Source organism: Hyperolius riggenbachi, chromosome 1 (genome assembly GCF_040937935.1).
Source record: "Hyperolius riggenbachi isolate aHypRig1 chromosome 1, aHypRig1.pri, whole genome shotgun sequence".
NCBI classification, from domain to species: Eukaryota; Metazoa; Chordata; class Amphibia; order Anura; family Hyperoliidae; genus Hyperolius; species Hyperolius riggenbachi.
The window spans coordinates 304,773,010-304,794,360 of record NC_090646.1 but is presented as its reverse complement, the minus strand read 5'-3'; the positions used below and the strand labels follow the sequence as shown (position 1 = coordinate 304,794,360).

At 44.3% G+C, this 21,351-nt stretch overlaps 1 protein-coding gene across 1 annotated transcript in view; it reads right to left on the bottom strand.

The window, feature by feature from the left end:
* Window positions 1–6,014: 6,014 nt before the first annotated feature.
* Window positions 6,015–21,351, bottom strand: part of TIMM44 (translocase of inner mitochondrial membrane 44) — a 473,841-nt gene continuing 458,504 nt past the window's right edge. Inside the window, exon 13 of the mRNA XM_068271176.1 lies at window positions 6,015–6,796. Within this exon, the coding sequence (XP_068127277.1) occupies window positions 6,677–6,796 (120 nt within the window). The 3' untranslated portion in view covers window positions 6,015–6,676. The remainder of the gene's footprint in view (window positions 6,797–21,351) is intronic.

Sequence of the window (21,351 nt, the reverse complement as noted above, 5' to 3'; positions counted from 1 at the left end):
AATTATGGCCACAATGACAGCCGTGTTCCCACCCACAAAACCATCAGCACCGGTTGCAGAGCAGAGCAGCAGGTGGCCGGGAATGGTGGGCGAGCAGAGGGATCATTCCTTGACTGGCCCGACCGCTTTCCTGTGTCATCTGATGGGTGCCTACTCGTAGCTTGTTCCGAACCTGTATGCCATCCATAGAAGGGGAGCAGGTTGATGTGTAACATCTGAGGTTACACTTCACTACGTGAAAATCCTTGTGGAAAATCTACATAAGTGCGTTCTTCCACCTGTGGAGACACAAGCTAAGTGAAGCTGACCTGAGCTTGGTGGAGGAGGGGACACCGCAAGACGTGGCTTCTGCGGAGCTCGCTGCAAGGCTGCATTGTACTGAGATCCGAATTGGAGTACAGGTAGTACCCGGTTACCGAACGAGATAGGGACTGTAGGTTCGTTCTTAACTTGGATCCGTTCTTAAGTCGGGACACTGTGCCATCTCTGTGCTTTGCGCCTCCAGTGTCTCCCTCTATGTCCCCCCCGTGTCTCCTTGGTATTCCTTGTGTGTCACTTGTGCCCCCTTGTGTGTCTCCCTTGTGCCAACTTTGCCCCCATTCCGTAAGCAGAGTTGGCGCAGCGGAAGCCACATCAGGGACATCTCACCTGTTCCATGGCGGTGTGACGTCCCATCGTGCTGCCTGGAAGCTGCACGGTCCGTCCTTGCTCAGTTCACTGTTCCCCCGGCAGCTTCTTATGCATCGCGTAGTGACGCAGTCAGGAGGTGCGCCACTATGGGGCTTCTCCTGATTGCATCATTTCCGCTGGCACAGCGGAGATCTTCTCGTGACTATCGATGTAGAACGCCTATACAGTCGGATCCCACATGAACTGGGTCTCAAGGCGGTTCGCTCATTTTTGGATCTTATGGATAAGAACGCAGCATATAAGGATTTTTTGCGCAACAGCCAACAGTTTGTCTTGATGCTCGGCCAGTAACCTTTATGAAAACTTAGAGCATGGTCCAGATGTGTGGACGATGTCCTAGTGTTTTGGTCCCGGACTTGTGCTTCCTTTGATGAATTCTTGTGCTATATTAATAGCAAAAGAGCCAATATGATTTTCACTGCAACCGTCTCGCATGAGAAAATAGCCTTTCTTGACCTAGAGCTGGTGATTTTTGAAGAACAATTGATACCCAAAAGTTATTGGAAGCCAACAGCATCCAATGCCCTTCTACACAGGAGGAGCCATCACCCGGAGCATGTAACTCGCTCTTTGCCTTTTGCCCAATTCCTCCGACTCCGCCGTAATAACGGTCGTGATAGTGACTTCGTGTCCCAATCTGAGCAATTGGACAGGAGGCTGATTGCTAGGGGATACGAATCAGACTTGATTCAAGGAGCCTTTCAAAAGGCCAAAAAGATGAATAGAAATTATCTTAAGAAATCAAAGTAGATACTCCATGTCCACTAGAAAAGTACCACTCTCCTTCGACTATACAGCGATGTCTGACCAGACAGGTCAGGACACCGTGAAGAAGAATTAGGACATACTACTAACAGACCCAACACTAGGACCACTGGTGGAGGGAGGGCCACTGTTCTCCTTAAGACGTGCCCCAACGATTGGGTCCCTAATTGGTAGAAGCGAATAACGTAGTCCCTCCAGGGAGACCTGGCTGACATGCTCACAGCCACAGGGAAACCACAAGTGCGGCCACTGTATTTTGTGTCCCCCAATGCGTACAGGAAGTACTTATCAACTGGGCCCGGCCCGGCGTACCGTTAAATTCTTTATTACCTGCCAAACGGAATATGCAGTGTACGCATTGTGGTGCCCCTGTGGCAGATTCTATATAGGGGAAACGACTAGATCCCTGAATAGGAGATTGAGAGAACATTTTAATTATGTGAAATCAGGCCATGGCTCCCCAAGAGTCATTAGCCATATTAGAGAAGCTCATCAAGGAAATTCCAACTTGTTGTCATTTGCAGGAATCATTAAAATACCCCTTGGGACTCGAGGAGGTGACCGGGAGAAGAAATTAAAGAGAGGAGGCCTTAATGCTCCTGTGGACAGATGCTATGGGCCCGTTAAGACTAAATGATGCTACGGATCTATCCTGTTTCTTGGACCTATAAACTGGATAATTCTACATAGGTGCATTGGCACCATAATTCATACTGTTGTGTTCCCAATATGCTTTTTCCATATTCCTCCCCCTTCCCCATCAACTCCCACATACCGCCCCTCCATTCCCTCATCCCTACCCATCCTTCTTTCCCACCCCTTCCTCCCCGTCCTTATCCCATTCCCATCCTGTAATATTCTATTCTGATAATGTCAATGATAATGCAATCTATATGTATATGGTGCAATTCCAGTTAGATTGAACATGCTACTCCTTTTAATCACCTCCAGTTTAAATGATGCTTGTAGCATCATTTTTTAGCCATCCCCCATGATTCTCAAACCATACCATTTTTTGGCATCACCTTGTAGCACTTTATAGAGTATTTATATATTTTTTATATTTCCTTAATACTTTCCCTTTTATGTGAAGCTCCCTGGAGCTGTATAAGTGACACTAAGAATGTTCACTAATTTAGGTGCCAATATCTCTTAAATATTCACTGATCACTATTTATATATTAAACATGAATGATTATCATTCACAATTAATTTATGTACACACACAGGTTTACAGCACTATCCTGGCTGTCTTCTCATTTTTGGCCATTAGATGGCGCCTAATCCCCGAACACGGCTCAATAAGGATACATTAGTAGCCACCTAATAGGTGTGTTCTGTGTGAGCCTCCTTTGGAGGATGTCGCCACCTTTCCCAGAATGCTGCGGTGGAGTGCATATGCGGTCCACCGCTCTTTTGGCCAACCGGGGGAGCGATGGGCATTTCCAGCACGAAACGGCCGCCAGGCAACTTGTCCCCAGCACCACCACACTTCGCTGATCTGGTATGTGACCTTTTAAGAGACTCCGTAACAAAAATTGCATCCTGTTTTTTATCATCCTACAAGTTCCAAAAGCTATTCTAATGTGTTCTGGCTTACTGCAGCACGTTCTACTATCACAGTCTCTGTAATAAATCAATGTATCTTTCCCCTGTCAGATTTGTCGGCCTGTGTCTGGAAGGCTGCCAAGTTCTTCAGTGTTGTGGTTCTGCTATGAACTCCCCCTTCCAGGCCCCTCTCGGCACACTGCCTGTGTATTATTTAGATTAGGGCAGCTTCTCTCTTCTCTTTTACAAGCTGGATAAATCGTCCTCTGAGCTGGCTGGGCTTTCACATACTGAAGAATTACAGACAAGGGCAAAGCTGTTTGCAGGAGAAAAACGAGCAGCCTGAAACTTCAGTGCATGAGAACTGCAGGGGGAAAGAAACACATACTGTACATCAACCTACTTCCTGTTTTGGTGGCCATTTTGTTTGTTTATAAACAAACTTTTAAAAACGGTTTTTAACCACTTAATGCAGCGGGGAGCGGCGAAATTGTGACAGAGGGTAATAGGAGATGTCCCCTTACGCACTGGTATGTTTACTTTTGTGCGATTTTAACAATACAGATTCTCTTTAAGCAACGTACGTGTATTGCATATTGTGCCTCGCTTGTTGGAATAGAGCACCTGCAGTGCCGATCATCCTTCTTATCCTCTACATTTGTGTACATGCTACCCCCCACTTGTATCGGAGCACACGGATTGTACCACGGTGAGAGAAGCGTGTGAATCCTGCCCACATTACCCCAACATCGGCTATCTCTTGCTGCAGTGCCAACTATTTCTTTGTTCTATCTACATGCAGATAGTTAAAACTGCACTGCAATTATGACTGCCTAAGCCTGATGCAGCGGAGTTTTAACACTGTCCAATGCCGTGTCCCTGCTGGCACAAAACTCAGCTGTGTAAAGACGCTCCGTAACTCAGTCAGCAGAAGACTTCATTGGCTCCTGACCACCTCACCACTGTAAGCTAGTCACAGTGCTCAGGTGAAGTGAAAACATGAAAAAAAGAAAAAGAAAAAAAAAGACTAATACTTAAGGGGCCAGAGTCTGTCGGTCCAGAATCAGTAAAACAAAATATTGCATGCTTCATTTTAGTCACTAAAGGCTTGGTTCATCAATAAGAAATGCGCCCGCCAGTGCAAGTTACTTTAAGGAGCGTGAGGTAATGGTGCACTCTCTGCATAGTTAACTTATGCAATGTATTCCTAATTATCGCGCCATAGTATGTAGGGCCGCTACTATGCTAATTAACGTAGTAGCGGCCACACTGGGGTACTTTCGCAGCCACACTACATGCTATCGTGCAATAATTAGGTTTACCACTCGTAAATTAAAAGCCCACGCTACATAGAGAGGACTGTGCATAGCGTGCATTCATTACAATTACCTCACGCTAACGGAGCATGTTACTTATTGCTAAATCAAGTCCATTGTTAGGATATAAAGTCTCTCACTAGGGGGTAAGTGTTGTTTATACTAAGCATTTATTTATACTTTCAGTTACTTCTAAACCCCAGTTCAATGCTATACAATGCAACACATTCCAATGTATTATACTTTCTGATTCTTACTTTATATAGAAGACATTATGCAAATTGTGCCCTTTACCAGAAAGATGAGATTTTACCCTTCCAAACAAGTGTTAATATTTTTTGTTCACCAACTAGTTTGATTCATAAGGTGACTTCATAAACATGCAAAAGATTAGTGAACAACAGTGTATTTACTTCAAATACTCAATGCAGAGAAAATGATAAGAAATAGTAACTTATCTGCATGACTGGACTTTTAAATGCTGTAGCTTCATTGATTTTCAATGTAGATGTCTTTTATGACCTGTCCCAACATCCAATGTACCGTATATATAGATGTTTAAAGTAATTAAAAGCAAATAAAAAGGAAAGGAAGTAGTGGGCTTACCTCTCCTGAAGAGAAAAGGCCAGTCATCATGGCTACAGCAAAATCAAAGTGTATTGCACAAAAATAAAGATAGGACATAGGACAGTCCTATTCTTATTTTTGTGCAATAAATTTAAATTGCTTTTTTCTTCAGGTGAGGCAAGCCAATTATTACCTCCCCTTTTAATTATTAACTTTTAATCATTTTATACATCTGGGTCCCTCCTTCCATCAGTAAATTTGATATTTACATTTTTGTTTGGATGTTATCATTTTATTATAATTCATTTCAAGGTACTACCCTACAAACACCAGCAGTGCCACCTTTTGGGTATCCACCAGATCCCAAGCGGGGGCAGAAATCTCCTGCAGGCCTTAACGATGTGTGAGTAAAGGGCGTAATTAGATATCACCGGGCCCCCCTGCAAAAATGTGGATGCCCCCCCGGGCTGTTTTGGGGGGCCGGAGGGGTCACAGCATGAGGGGAGAGCATGAGCACACATCGGCAGGGAGGGTACCCCCTGTCCCTCACCTCGGGCTCTCCCCTCCAGCATCTATCAGTGGCAGCAGGCAAGAACACATACCTCCATGCACCGCGGAGGTCCGATCTCTAAGTGCCTCACGCTACTTCCTGTTTAAACTGCCGTTGCTGATAGATGCTTGAGGGGAGCACTGAGGGGAGAGCCCGAAGTGAGGGAGGAGGGGACTGTCCCCTCTCCCCACCAATGTGTGCCCATGCTCTCTCCGCATGCTGCGACCCCTCCGGCCCCGAGCCCCTATTGTTACGCCACTGGTGCAAGTACTTCCAAACAAGAAAGTGTTAGTACTTCTCTTAATTCATCTATTCTGTTGGTGTTCTTGTATATTGCACTATTGCCTCCTGTTTTTTTCTTTTTTCTCGGTACCATGGATTCTTCTGGCTCTAAGTTCAACAGCAGAAGCGAAGAAAGAAAGCCAACCAATGATTATAGCCCTTTACTAAATTAATCCTAAAGTTTTCTTCCCCCACCTATACTTCCAAGCACACTGACCTTGAGTTACATACTGCATATAAATAAATGTGAATATCTGTGACTGTGCTATTGAGCATTACTATACTGGAAAAAGTGGTTCATTTCCATCCTAAAAAGTTTATTTTTATAATATGAGCTAAAATAAATATGGTTCTTATTTTAACATTTTAGAATCCTCACAGTCAGTATAGGTCAGCTTCACAGATGATACTTTACTCATAACTCGCATTACTAACATATGAGAAGAGAAAGGAAGAAAATAGTTCTTAGTAAGCACTTCCGATGTGATACTTTTTACAAGCATATTTCAGAAGCTGAAATCAAACAATACATCAACAAAAGTTACTTTAATAAAATGGGTTAAGTAAATGTTCAATCTTTAAAGTGAAATCCCACTTATGTTTAAATAAATTGCTATAAACCTATCATTTTTACTGTACAAGTTTTTCCATCATTTTTGTTATTAAAAATACATTTCCATTTCAATATGCTGAAATCAATGAGTTGAAAAAAAAATTCTGTAAACTCAAACTGAACTTCTTCCCATGTATGGAATCTTTACACTCTCTGAAGACAGGACTGTCTTTTCTTGCATGAGTAATCAGCTGCACAGAACAGGAGCCCTTCTTACTTGTTTTCAACATCAGCACTAATCCAGTGATTGGCAAGACACTGAAGGGGTTACTCATTTCTTAATAAGATAGGAGTTTCACTTTAAATAGGAAAAAAAGCTAAAATTTTAGAAGATGGAATGCATTCTCAGAGAATTTGTTCAGTGGCAGAAGAAGAGATATCTAATAGTCTCCAGGCTGCATAAGGGTTAAGTTCATCCTGGTCTCTGCAGAGTGCCCACACATACATCATTCGCAAAACTTTATCCTGTAATTAAAGAAATAAAAATAGATTGTTATCCCTTATGTCCAAATAATATTTTTTTTCCTTCCAAGTATGTTATGCACAACCACTTTTTCTGCAGACCTATGACACATTCTTTGGAGGTAATATAACCCAAAAAAGTTATACAAATACATCAACTCTAAAAAAGAAAAAGAAAGGTTGACTGTATTGGACTCCTAAAGGATGGAGGGGAGGGGGGGGGGGGGACTCAATGGTGGATGACCAGGGTAAGGCAGAGTTATTATATGCTTTTTTTGCTTCTGTCTTAACAAGGGAAACATCACTGTTGCAAATTACAGATGCAGAAGAGTTTCATTCTTCGAACTGTAATATTAAATACTTAACGCAGGAAGAAGTAAAGGCAAGACTAAATAAATTAAAAATAGACAAGGCACCTGGCCCGGATGGCATGCATCCTCGGGTCCTAAGGGAATTAAGGGCTGGTTCAGACGGACGTTTGTGCAGCGTTTACTGCCAGCGTTCGGGGCTTGGCGTTAAACGCTCCCATTCAAGAGAATGGGAGCGTTTGTACCAAGCTTTCACGCGCGTTTACACGAACGCGGCGTTCGTGTCCCGATTTTCACTGGCGTTCAAGGAGCCCCTGGAAGCTACATGCTGCTTCCAGGGGCGGTTAACCACGACGGGAAATGTTCCCCTAGGGGAAGAAAAAACGCGACCGCATCCGAACGCAATGCGAACGCTGCTGAAAGCCCGAACGCATTGCTGCCGCGACGCCAACGAACGCGACGCCTCCAAACGTCCGTCTGAACCTGCCCTAAGTTCAGTTATAGATAAACCCCTTTATCTCATCTTTTGTGTCTCTCTTTTAACTGGCAGAGTCCCAGTGGATTGGCGTACAGCCCACGTTTTCCCATTATTTAAGAAGGGCAAAAAATCAGATCCAGGAAATTATAGACCTGTAAGCTTAACATCAGTTGTATGCAAACTATTTGAGGGGTTACTAAGAGATACTATACATGACTTCATAGTAGAAAATAATGTTATTTCTCAGCATCAACATGGGTTTACTAAAGACAGGTCCTGTTTGACGAACATGCTCAGCTTTTATGAGGTAGTGAACGCTAATGTGGATATTGGGAATGCTGTAGATGTGATATACTTGGACTTTGCAAAGGCCTTCAACACTGTTCCCCACAAAAGTCTGGTGCAAAAGTTAAAGAAGCAAGGACTGGGGAAGAGTCTGTGTGCATGGATAGGGAACTGGCTAATGGACAGAAAACAAAGATTTTTGCAGATGATACAAAATTGTGCAGAATCATCAACTCTCAGGAAGATAGGGACATATTGCAACAGGATCTGGATAGGATGGCTATATGGGCACATAAATGGCAGATGAAATTCAATGTTGAAAAATGTAGTGTCATAGATTTTGGTCGTACCAATGGTCTAGCATCATACAAAATAAATGGGATACAGTTGGGGACATCAAACTTGGAGAAGGACTTAGAAGTACTCATTGACAACAAGTTAAATAATCACACTCAATGCCAAGCCGCTGCAGCTAAAGCTAACAACATTTTGGGAAACATTAAAAGGGAAATAAAAACTCGAGATGCTTGTATAATACTGCCCCTGTTTAACTCTCTAGTAATCCCACATCTGGAATATGGAATTCAGTTCTGGGCACCACATTACAGGAAAGATATTGCAGTTTTAGAGCAGGTGCAGAGACTAGCAACAAAATTGATACGTGGGATGGAAGGTCTCCCTTACCAAGAAAGGTTAAATAAACTGGGTTTATTTAGTCTAGAGAAAAGACGCCTTAGAGGGGATCTAATTAACATGTATAAATACATCAGAGGGCAATATAAAAGCTTGGCGGATGAGCTTTTTGTCCCTAGGCCTTCTCAAAGGACTAGAGGACATGATCTGCGCATGGAGGAAAAACGTTTCAGCCATTTATGTAGGAAAGAGTTCTTTACAGTAAGAGTGATTAAGATGTGGAATGCATTGCCACAGGGAGTAGTTATGGCAAACTCTATACCTGCATTTAAAGGGGGCTTAGACGCTTTCCATGTGTTGAAAGACATACATGGCTACAATTACTAGGTAATGCCTAGTGATGCTGATCCAGGGATTTTATCTGATTGCCATCTGGAGTCGGGAAGGAATTTTTTTCCCTTTTGGGGCTAATTGGACCATGCCTTGTAAGGGTTTTTCGCCTTCCTCTGGATCAACAGGGATGTGTGAGGGAGCAGGCTGGTGTTGTACTTTGTTCTCTGGTTGAACTCGATGGACGTATGTCTTTTTTCAACCCAAATAACTATGTAACTATGTAAAAGTAGCAGTCACAGGCCCTTATACGCAATGAATTTACAGGGGTTGGACAAAATAATGGAAACACCTAACATTTTGGCATCATAATCTTTGAACATGTTTTAAGCAATCAAAACTTGACATATGTTAAATTTTTTTTGTTTATTATTTTTGTTATTTCATATGTGTAATTAACCACTTTACCCCCAGCGGTACGAATTTCTCCGCCCCTTTTTTCCCTCCTAAAAAACCAGGGACGGAGAAATCCGTACCTTCCGCGCTCGCGCCGCTGTCCGCGCTCCCGCCGCTCGTGCGCGCGCACCCGCCGCTCGTGCATGCCACCGCCCGCTCGCCCGGAGATCAATGAACGGGAAAATCCATTCCCGTTCGTTGATCTAGCCCCCGCAATGATCTGCTGCTTCTTTCAGAAACAGCGAGATCATTGTGCGTCTCCCAGCCTCCTACTGCTTCCTGTAAGCGTCCTTCCGGACGCTTACAGGTCGCATGTAAACAAACACTCTGTGGCCATCTTGTGGCCAAATAGTAAACTACACCCTAAAAGCATTTTACATATACAAACATCACATTTACACAATAAATTAACTCATTACCTCCCACACTCCCCAATTTTTATTTTTTTTTTGTAATTAAAAAAAAAAAAAATACAATAAAAAAAAACATAAATAGTTACCTTAGGGACTGAACTTTTTAAATATTTATGTCAAGAGGGTATAACACTGTTACTTTATAAACTGCGGGCTTGTAATTAGGGATGGATGCAAAACTGAAAAAAATGCACCTTTATTTCCAAATAAAATATTGTCGCCAAACATTGAGATAGGGACATAATTTAAATGGTTTTAAAACCGGGACAAATGGGTTAATACATTTCATGGGTTTTAATTACAGTAGCATGCTTTATTTAAAAACTATAACGGCCGAAAACTGAAAAATAATAATTTTTTCCCACATTTTTTCCTATTTCCCCATTAAAACACATTTAGAATAAAATAATTCTTGGCATAATGTCCCACCTAAAGAAAGCCTAATTGGTGGCAAAAAAAACAAGATATAGTTCATTTCATTGGGATAAGTAATAATAAAGTTATAGACGAATGAATGGAAGGAGCGCTGAAAGGTGAAAATTGCTCTGGTGGTCAGGGGGTAAAACCCCTCAGTGGTGAAGTGGTTAAAATAGTTTTTTTTTTTTTTTTTTACAGATATTTAAACCAAAGTTGGCTATAATTTATAAAAATGGCAGATCTCTCAGACTTTCAAAGTGGCCAAATTGTTGGTGCTCATATGGCAGGCGCTACTGTAACAGAAACTGCCTGAATGCTTGGCATTTCAAGAGGTACCGTCTCAAAAGTAATGACTGCCTTTGAAAGAAAAGGAAGAACGTCCTCAGCAAAGCACAGTTGTGGCCGAAAGTCGAAGTTGTCAGATAGACCGTCACACTCTAAATCGAATTGTTAGAAAAGCTTGCAAGACCACGTCTCCTAAAATCACTGCAGACTTTACAACTGGGCAATGGGCTAAGGCATATCTCTTTGCTTTTAAACGCTCCATGTCAGGTAAGGAGAAAGAGAATCCTTACAAAATGATTTTCTTTTGGTATAGAACCCCAGAATTAAGCATAAATTTAATCTGCCCAGTTCTCGGCTTTGTTGGAAATGCAATTCAGATATTGTTGGTATGACCTACGTGTGGTACTCATGTCTTCGACTTCCCACATTCTGGTCTACTATTCATTTTTTATTGTCTTGCAGTCGAAAATTTCCAGTGCGCCCGAGGCATTGTTAATGCTACCTATGCCTATTAACCACTTGAGGACCGTGGGCTTTACCCCCCTTAAGGACCGGCCACTTTTTTTCCATTCAGACCACTGCAGCTTTGACGGTTTATTGCTCGCTCATACAACCTACCACCTAAATGAATTTTGGCTCCTTTTCTTGTCACTAATAAAGCTTTCTTTTGGTGCTATTTGATTGCTACTGCGATTTTTACTTTTTATTATATTCATCAAAAAAGACATGAATTTTGGCAAAAAAATGATTTTTTTTAACTTTCTGTGCTGACATTTTTCAAATAAAGTAAAATTTCTGTTAACATGCAGCGCGAAAAATGTGGAGAAACATGTTTTTGATTAAAAAAAACCCATTCAGTGTATATTTATTGGTTTGGGTAAAAGTTATAGCGTTTACAAACTATGGTGCAAAAAGTGAATTTTCCCATTTTCAAGCATCTATGACTTTTCTGACTACCTGACATGTTTCATGAGGGGCTAGAATTCCAGGATAGTATAAATACCCCCCAAATGACCCCATTTTGGAAAGAAGACATCCCAAAGTATTCACTGAGAGGCATAGTGAGTTCATAGAAGATATTAATTTTTGTCACAAGTAAGCGGAAAATGACACTTTGTGACACAAAAAAAAAAGTTTCCATTTCTTCTAACTTGCGACAAAAAAAATGAAATCTGCCACGGACTCACCATGCCCCTCTCTGAATACCTTGAAGTGTCTACTTTCCAAAATGGGGTCATTTGTGGGGTGTGTTTACTGTCCTCGCATTTTGGGGGGTGCTAATTTGTAAGCACCCACGTAAAGCCTAAAGGTGCTCATTGGACTTTGGGCCCCTTAGCGCAGTTAGGCTGCAAAAAAGTGCCACACATGTGGTATTGCCGTACTCAGGAGAAGTAGTATAATGTGTTTTGGGGTGTATTTTTACACATACCGATGCTGGGTGAGAGAAATATCTCTGTAAATGACAATTTTTTAATTTTTTTTACACACAATTGTCCATTTACAGAGATCTTTCTCCCACTCAGCATGGGTATGTGTAAAAATACACCCCAAAACACATTATACTACTTCTCCTGAGTACGGCGATACCACATGTGTGGCACTTTTTTGCACCCTAACTGCGCTAAGGGGCCCAAAGTCCAATGAGTACACCTTTAGGATTTCACAGGTCATTTTGAGAAATTTCGTTTCAAGACTACTCCTCACGGTTTAGGGCCCCTAAAATGCCAGGACAGTATAGGAACCCCACAAATGACCCCATTTTAGAAAGAAGACACCCCAAGGTATTCCGTTAGTAGTACGGTGAGTTCATAGAAGATTTTATTTTTTGTCACAAGTTAGCGGAAAATGACACTTTGTGAAAAAAACCAATAAAAATATATTTCCACTAACTTGTGACAAAAAATAAAATCTTCTATGAACTCACCGTACTACTAACAGAATACCTTGGGGTGTCTTCTTTCTAAAATGGAGTCATTTGTGGGGTTCCTATACTGTCCTGGCATTTTAGGGGCCCTAAACCGTGAGGAGTAGTCTTGAAACAAAATTTCTCAAAATGACCTGTGAAATCCTAAAGGTACTTATTGGACTTTGGGCCCCTTAGCGCAGTTAGGGTGCAAAAAAGTGCCACACGTGGTATCGCCGTACTCGGGAGAAGTAGTACAATGTGTTTTGGGGTGTATTTTTACACATACCCATGCTGGGTGGGAGAAATAACTCTGTAAATGGACAATTGTGTGTAAAAAAATCAAAAGATTGTCATTTACAGAGGTATTTCTCCCACCCAGCATGGGTATGTGTAAAAATACACCCCAAAACACATTATACTACTTCTCCCGAGTACGGCAATACCACATGATTGGCACTTTTTTGCAGCCTAACTGCGCTAAGGGGCCCAAAGTCCAATGAGTACCTTGAGGATTTCACAGGTCATTTTTGTTTCAAGACTACTCCTCACGGTTTAGGGCCCCTAAAATGCCAGGGCAGTATAGGAACCCCACTAATGACCCCATTTTAGAAAGAAGACACCCCAAGGTATTCCGTTAGGAGTATGGTGAGTTCATAGAAGTTTTTATTTTTTTGTCACAAGTTAGCGGAAATTGATTTTAATTGTTTTTTTTCACAAAGTGTCATTTTCCGCTAACTTGTGACAAAAAATAAAATCTTCTATGAACTCACCATACTCCTAACGGAATACGTTTGGGTGTCTTCTTTCTAGAATGGGGTCATTTGTGGGGTTCCTATACTGCCCTGGCATTTTAGGGGCCCTAAACTGTGAGGAGTAGTCTTGAAACAAAAATGACCTGTGAAATCCTAAAGGTACTCATTGGACTTTGGGCCCCTTAGCAAAAAAGTGCCAATCATGTGGTATCGCTGTACTCGGGAGAAGTAGTATAATGTGTTTTGGGGTGTTTTTTTACACATACCCATGCTGGGTGGGAGAAATACCTCTGTAAATGACAATTGTTTGATTTTTTTTACACACAATTGTCCATTTACAGACAGATTTCTCCCACCCAGCATGGGTATGTGTAAAAATACACCACAAAACACATTATACTACTTCTCCCGAGTACAGCGATACCACATGATTGGCACTTTTTTGCAGCCTAGGTGCGCTAAGGGGCCCAACGTCCTAATCACAGGTCATTTTGAGGCATTTGTTTTCTAGACTACTCCTCACGGTTTAGGGCCCCTAAAATGCCAGGGCAGTATAGGAACCCCACAAGTGACCCCATTTTAGAAAGAAGACACCCCAAGGTATTCCGTTAGGTGTATGGCGAGTTCATAGAAGATTTTATTTTTTGTCACAAGTTAGTGAAAAATGACACTTTGTGAAAAAAAAAAAATCAATTTCCGCTAACTTTTGACAAAAAATAAAATCTTCTATGAACTCGTCATACACCTAACAGAATATATTGGGGTGTCTTTTTTCTAAAATGGGGTCAGTTTCTGGGGTTCCTATTCCGCCCTGGCATTTTACGGGCCCAAAACCGTGAGTAGTCTGGAAACCAAATGTCTCAAAATGACTGTTCAGGGGTATAAGCATCTGCAAATTTTGATGACAGGTGGTCTATGAGTGGCAGTGACAGGGGGTGATTGATGGGTGATTGACAGGTGATCAGTGGGTTATTACAGGGAAGGACAGATGTAAATAATGCCCTGGCGAATTGATAAGGGTGGGGGGTCTGAGGGCAATCTGAGCGTGTAGGCGGGTGATTGGGTGCCCGCAAGGGGCAGATTAGGGTCTGATCTGATGGGTAACAGTGACAGGTGGTGATTGATGGGTGATTGATGGGTAATTAGTGGGTGTTTAGAGGAGAGAATAGATGTAAACACTGCGTTTGGGTGGTGATCTGATGTCGGATCTGCGGGCGATCTATTGGTGTGGGTGGGTGATCAGATTGCCCGCAAGGGGCAGGTTAGGGGCTGATTGATGGGTGGCAGTGACAGGGGGTGATTGATGGGTGATTGATGGGTGATTGACAGGTGATCAGGGGGGATAGATGCATACAGTACACAGGGGGGGGGGGGGGGTCTGGGGAGAATCTGAGGGGTGGGGGGGTGATCAGGAGGGGGCAGTGGGCAGGGGGGGAGATAAAAAAAAATAGCGTTGACAGATAGTGACCGGGAGTGATTGATGGGTGATTAGGGGGGTGATTGGGTGCAAACAGGGGTCTGGGGGGTGGGCAGGGGGGGTCTGAGGGGTGCTGTGGGCGATCTGGGGCAGGGGGGGGGAGAGAAATCAGTCTGCTTGGGTGCGACATAGGGTGGCTGCAGCCTGCCCTGGTGGTCCCTCGGAGCCTGTATAATACACTTTGTAAACATTACAAAGTGTATTATACACTTTGTATGCGGCGATCGCGGGGTTAACATCCCGCCGGCGCTTCCGTATAGCCGGCGGGATGTTGCGGCGGGCGAGCGGTGACAGGCGCCGGCGATGCCCTTACAAGGACCGCCGCCTCTGTGGGTGAGCCGGTCCTTAAGGGCTCCACTTCCCGGCCGCCCCTGTGCGTTAGGCGGTCGGGAAGTGGTTAAAAAAATTAAAAAATCCTTAGTACGCCCTCTGCTTGTTGCAGTTAGGTTGACTATTCCTAGATTCTAGAAAAGTTCCACTTTTCTACCTTTATTAAAGAATGGCACATAGAAGTTGACAATATTCATTGCATGGAGTCTATCTGTTGTACAGTAGTCCCACAGTTGGCTGTATGACTAGTCACATTCATGGATGTTATGGTTTATTTATGAGGTATCAGAAGATGGAAAGATTGTTCTCGGTCTTTAATGGGTTTACCGTTGTGGTGAATCAAAGGGTACACTCATTTGCTCCTGGGATATTTATATTGACTATGGCTTCGTTTTCCGCTAGTTATAGGAGTACTGTTGCGGACTTATGTTGAGGTTCCACTGAGATAAGTGGGTGGGTGGTTGGGATAGTTTATTAGAGTAAAAGTATAAATCCAGCTTTGATAATCACTGTATACTATACACTTCAAGTGTACCTGAACTGACACGTGACATGATGAGATAAACATAGGTAAATATAGACAAAGAAATTCCGCTGACAAAACACAATTCAAACAGTTCGGGGCTGCCGATACTTAAAATTACGCTGCACTGACTGCCTAAGCCTGATGTGGCGTAGTTTTAACGCTGGTGGCTCTCGAGCATGGGATACAATAGCATGCCCCTGCCGCCACAGATCTCCACAGTCTAAAGTGGAGATCTGTGTATCAGTCAGGAGCCGTTTTAATTGACTTATGACCACTGTGAAAAAATTTCAGTGATCGGGAAGTGAAAAGAGAAAAAAAAAAAAAAAAAAAAAAAAAAGCCTTTGGTCCTTAACCTCCCTAGCAGGGTTGCAAACCCAATTTCTAATTTTTCCTGAACAAAATGGTCAAAAAATCTGGACACCCCAAGTTTTTCACAGACAGGGGGCGGAGTTAGGGGTGAAGTCAGTAGCGGGCTTTTTAGGGAACTTCTTAGGAATTTTGGGAGCGAAGAAGCATAGCTGAAGCAGGTGATTACTGCATAAGGCTTATGCAAAACAGCCACCCTGAACTGAGAAGAATTGTTTCCCCATAAAAGAAAGGGTATTACTGTGGTAAGATTAAATTGTGAGCTCCTCTGAGGACAGTCAGCGACACGACTATGTACTCTGTAATGTGCTGCAGTCGATGTCAGTGCTATATAAATACATAATAATAACAATAATAATATGGTAGGACATTAGACTATGACTATGGTAGGATTAGACTGTGAGCTCCTCTGAGGACAGTCAGTGACATGACTATGTACTCTGTAAAGTGATGCAGAAGATGTCAGTGCTATATAAATACATAATAATAATATGGTAGGACATTAGACTATGACGACTATGAATATGGTAGGGATTCGATTGCGAGCTCCGCTGAGTACAGTCAGTGACATGACTAGCACGGACATCTTCTGCAGCACTTTACAGAGTACAAATACATAATAATAATATGGTAGGACATTAGACTATAACTATGGTAGGGATTAGATTGCGAGTTCCTCTGAGGACAGTCAGTGACATGACTATGTACCGCGGGATGCGAATGTTTGAGCAACATTGTTAATCATCATGATTTTTGTGTATAAATCATTGGTTGTTACCATAAAAAATGCCAGTTTAACATATATCATATAGGAGACACACAAAGTGATATTTGAGAAGTGAAATGAAGTTTATTGGATTTGCAGAGTGCAATAATTGTTTAAACAAAAATAGGCAGGTGCATAAATTTGGGCACCACAAAAAAAGAAATGAAATCAATATTTAGTAGATCATCCTTTTGCAGAAATAACAACCTCTAAATGCTTTCTGTAGGTTCCAATGAAAGTCTGGATTCTGGTTGAAGGTATTTTGGATCATTCCTCTTAACAAAACATCTCTAGTTCATTAAGGTTCCATGGCTTCCGAGCATGGACAGCTCTCTTTAGATTGTGATTTTATTGATTCCAACTAATTATTGAAACTCAAATTGGCTTGGTAAGCTCAGGGACCCCTGACCTACATACACAGGTGAATCCAATTATGAGAATGAGGCAGGTGCATACATTTGGAAAAGAAGAAATGAAAGCAATATTTAGTAGATCCTCCTTTTGCAGAAACAAAACATCTCAAGTTCAATCATGTTTGATGGCTTCCAGGCATGGACAGCTCTCTAACTCAAACCACAGATTTTCAATTATATTCTGGTCTGGGGACTGAGATGGCCATTCCAGAACGTTGTACTTGTTCCTCTGCATGAATGCCTTAGTGGATTTTGAGCAATGTTTAGGGTCGTTGTTTTGTTGAAAGATCCAGCCCCGGCGCAGCTTCAGATTTGTCACTGATTCCTGGACATTGGTCTCCACATTGGTTTGCGGATACTGAGTGGAATCCATGCGTCCCTCAACTTTGACAAGATTCCCAGTCCCTGTACTGGCCACACAGCCCCACAGCATGATGGAACCACCACCATATTTTACAGTAGGTAGCAGGTGTTTTTCTTGGAATGCTGCGTTGTTTTTCCTCCATGCAGAATGTCTATTGTGCTTACCTGAAGAAAATGTATGCGTGCTCCAACACCAAGTCTTAACCCTTGCAAGTCTGGCTCTGCAAATCTGGCTCAATTAGCTATTCATGAGGCAATGCTCATGCAAATATTCATTTGCTTTCGCACGCCAAACTATGCAGGGTCAAAAAACAAATACCGCAAAGCGGTCGCCCTGCGGGAATTAGTTCATGCCACATGAGCACTATCCAGGAGCGCCACGAGGAGGCTTCCCAATGCCCCCATACAACCGGGGGAAAGCGGGGTCCCAGGCACTCTCACCGCCTGGGAACCACAACAGCACCCCAGAGCAGGAGGCTGGGTGGCGCAGGCGACCTCCCCCAAGCGTGGCTGGCGCCAGGGGGAGCCATCCGCTCCAGCCTCCCATAATTAAAAACAGGCACTTACCTTAACGTCCATTGCGTTCTGCTACATGCGCATTAACTTGGGGGCACCACATGAGAAAGGAGTGAAGCATGGGTCACCTCAAGCTTTAGAGCTTGGGGCTGGCTCACACGCAACACTCCAGGGGGGGGGGGGGGACAGGTGCAAACAGCTCCCTCCAGGGCTCTCACCACCAGAGCAAGCCATCTTCCACCTGCCTCCAAAGAATACATCTACAATAAATGCTTACCTGAAGAAAATGTATGCGTGCTCCAACACCAAGTCTTAACCCTTGCAAGTCTGGCTCTCCAAATCTGGCTCAATTAGCTATTCATGAGGCAATTCTCATGCAAATATGCATTTGCTTTCGCACGCCAAACTATGCAGGGTCAAAAAACAAATACCGCAAAGCGGTCGCCCTGCGGGAATTAATTCATGCCACATGAGCACTATCCAGGAGCGCCACGGGGACGCTTCCCAATGCCCCCATACAACCGGGGGACCGCGGGGTCCCAGGCACTCTCACCGCCTGGGAACCACAACAGCACCCCAGAGGAGGAGGCTGGGTGGCGCAGGCGACCCCCCCAAGCGTGGCCGGCGCCAGGGGGAGCCATCCGCTCCAGTCTCCCATAATTAAAAACAGGCACTTACCTTAACGTCCATTGCGTTCTGCTACATGCGCATTAACTTGGGGGCACCACATGAGAAAGGAGTGAAGCATGGGTCACCCCAAGCTTTAGAGCTTGGGGCTGGCTCACACGCAACACTCCAGAGGGGGGGCGGGGGGATTGGGAGGGACAGGTGCAAACAGCTCCCTCCAGGGCTCTCACCACCAGAGCAAGCCATCTTCCACCTGCCTCCAAAGAATACATCCACAATAAATGCTTACCTGAAGAAAATTTATGCGTGCTCCAACACCAAGTCTTAACCCTTGCAAGTCTGGCTCTGCAAATCTGGCTCAATTAGCTATTCATGAGGCAATGCTCATGCAAATATGCATTTGGTTTCGCACGCCAAACTATGCAGGGTCAAAAAACAAATACTGCAAAGCGGTCGCCCTGCGGGAACTAGTTCATGCCACATGAGCACTATCCAGGAGCGCCACGGGGAGGCTTCCCAATGCCCCCATACAACCGGGGGACCGCGGGGTCCCAGGCACTCTCACCGCCTGGGAACCACAACAGCACCCCAGAGGAGGAGGCTGGGTGGCGCAGGCGACCCCCCCAAGCATGGCCGGCGCCAGGGGGAGCCATCCGCTCCAGCCTCCCATAATTAAAAGCAGGCACTTACCTTAACGTCCATTGCGTTCTGCTACATGCGCATTAACTTGGGGGCATCACATGAGAAAGGAGTGAAGCATGGGTCACCTCAAGCTTTAGAGCTTGGGGCTGGCTCACACGCAACACTCCAGAGGGGGGGGGGGGGGGGGACAGGTGCAAACAGCTCCCTCCAGGGCTCTCACCACCAGAGCAAGCCATCTTCCACCTGCCTCCAAAGAATACATCCACAATAAATGCTTACCTGAAGAAAATGTATACGTGCTCCAACACCAAGTCTTAACCCTTGCAAGTCTGGCTCTGCAAATCTGGCTCAATTAGCTATTCATGAGGCAATGCTCATGCAAATATGCATTTGCTTTTGCACGACAAACTATGCAGGGTCAAAAAACAAATACCGCAAAGCGGTCGCCCTGCGGGAATTAGTTCATGCCACATGAGCACTATCCAGGAGCGCCACGGGAAGGCTTCCCAATGCCCCCATACAACCGGGGGACCGTGGGGTCCCAGGCACTCTCACCGCCTGGGAACCACAACAGCACCCCAGAGGAGGAGGCTGGGTGGCGCAGGCGACCCCCCCCAAGCGTGGCCGGCGCCAGGGGGAGCCATCCGCTCCAGCCTCCCATAATTAAAAACAGGCACTTACCTTAACGTCCATTGCGTTCTGCTACATGCGCATTAACTTGGGGGCACCACATGAGAAAGGAGTGAAGCATGGGTCACCCCAAGCTTTAGAGCTTGGGGCTGGCTCACACGCAACACTCCAGAGGGGGGGGGGGGGGGGGGGACAGGTGCAAACAGCTCCCTCCAGGGCTCTCACCACCAGAGCATGTGGATGTATTCTTTGGAGGCAGGTGGAAGATGTCTTGCTCTGGTGGTGAGAGCCCTGGAGGGAGCTGTTTGCACCTGTCCTCCCCCCCCCCCCTCTGGAGTGTTGCGTGTGAGCCAGCCCCAAGCTCTAAAGCTTGGGGTGACCCATGCTTCACTCCTTTCTCATGTGGTGCCCCCAAGTTAATGCGCATGTAGCAGAACGCAATGGACGTTAAGGTAAGTACCTGTTTTTAATTATGGGAGGCTGGAGCGGATGGCTCCCCCTGGCGCTGGCCATGCTTGGGGGGGGTCGCCTGCGCCACCCAGCCTCCCCTTCTGGGGTGCTGTTGTGGTTCCCAGGCGGTGAGACTGCCTGGGACCCCGCGGTCCCCCGGTTGTATGGGGGCATTGGGAAGCCTCCCCGTGGCGCTCCTGGAAAGTGCTCATGTGGCATGAACTAATTCCCGCAGAGCGACCGCTTTGCGGTATTTGTTTTTTGACCCTGCACAGTTTGGCGTGCGAAAGCAAATGCATATTTGCATGAGCATTGCCTCATGAATAGCTAATTGAGCCAGATTTGCAGAGCCAGACTTGCAAGGGTTAAGACTTGGTGTTGGAGCACGCATACATTTTCTTCAGGTAAGCATATATTGTCTATTGTAATGCCCAAATAACTCAATTTTAGTTTCATCAGTCCACAGCACCTTATTCCAAAATTAAGCTGGCTTGTCCAAATGTGCTTTAGCATACCTCAAGTGGCTCTGTTTGTACTGTGGGCGGAGATAAGGCTTCCTTTGCATCCCTCTCGCATACAGCATCTCCTTGTGTAAAGTGCGCTGAATGGTTGAACGACGCACAGTGACTCCATTTGCAGAAGCATGATGTTGTAGGTCTTTGGTGCTGGTCTGTGGGTTGACTGACTGTTCTCACCATTCATCGCTTCTGTTTATCCGGGATTTTTCTTGGTCTGCCACTTCGAGCCTTAACTTGAACTGAGCCTGTGGTATTCCATTTCCTCAAATATTTCCTCCTAACTGAGGAAACAGACAGCTGAAATCTCTGAGACAGCTTTCTGAATTCTTCCCCTAAACCATGATGGTGAACAGTCTTTGTCTTCAGGTCATTTAAGAGTTGTTTTGAGACCCCCATGTTCCTACTCTTCAGAGAAAATGAAGAGGAGGGAAACTTACAATTGACCCTTAAATACTCTTTCTGATAATTGGAATCACCTGTGTATGTAGATCAGGGGTCACTGAGCTTATCGAGCCAATCTAAGTTCCAGTAACTAGTTGTAAAGGTTTTGGAATCAATAAAATGACAACAGTGTCCAAATGTATGCACCTGCCTAATTTTCTTTAAACAATTATTGCACACTTTCTGTAAATCCAATAAATTCCATTTCACTTCTCAAATATCACTGTGTG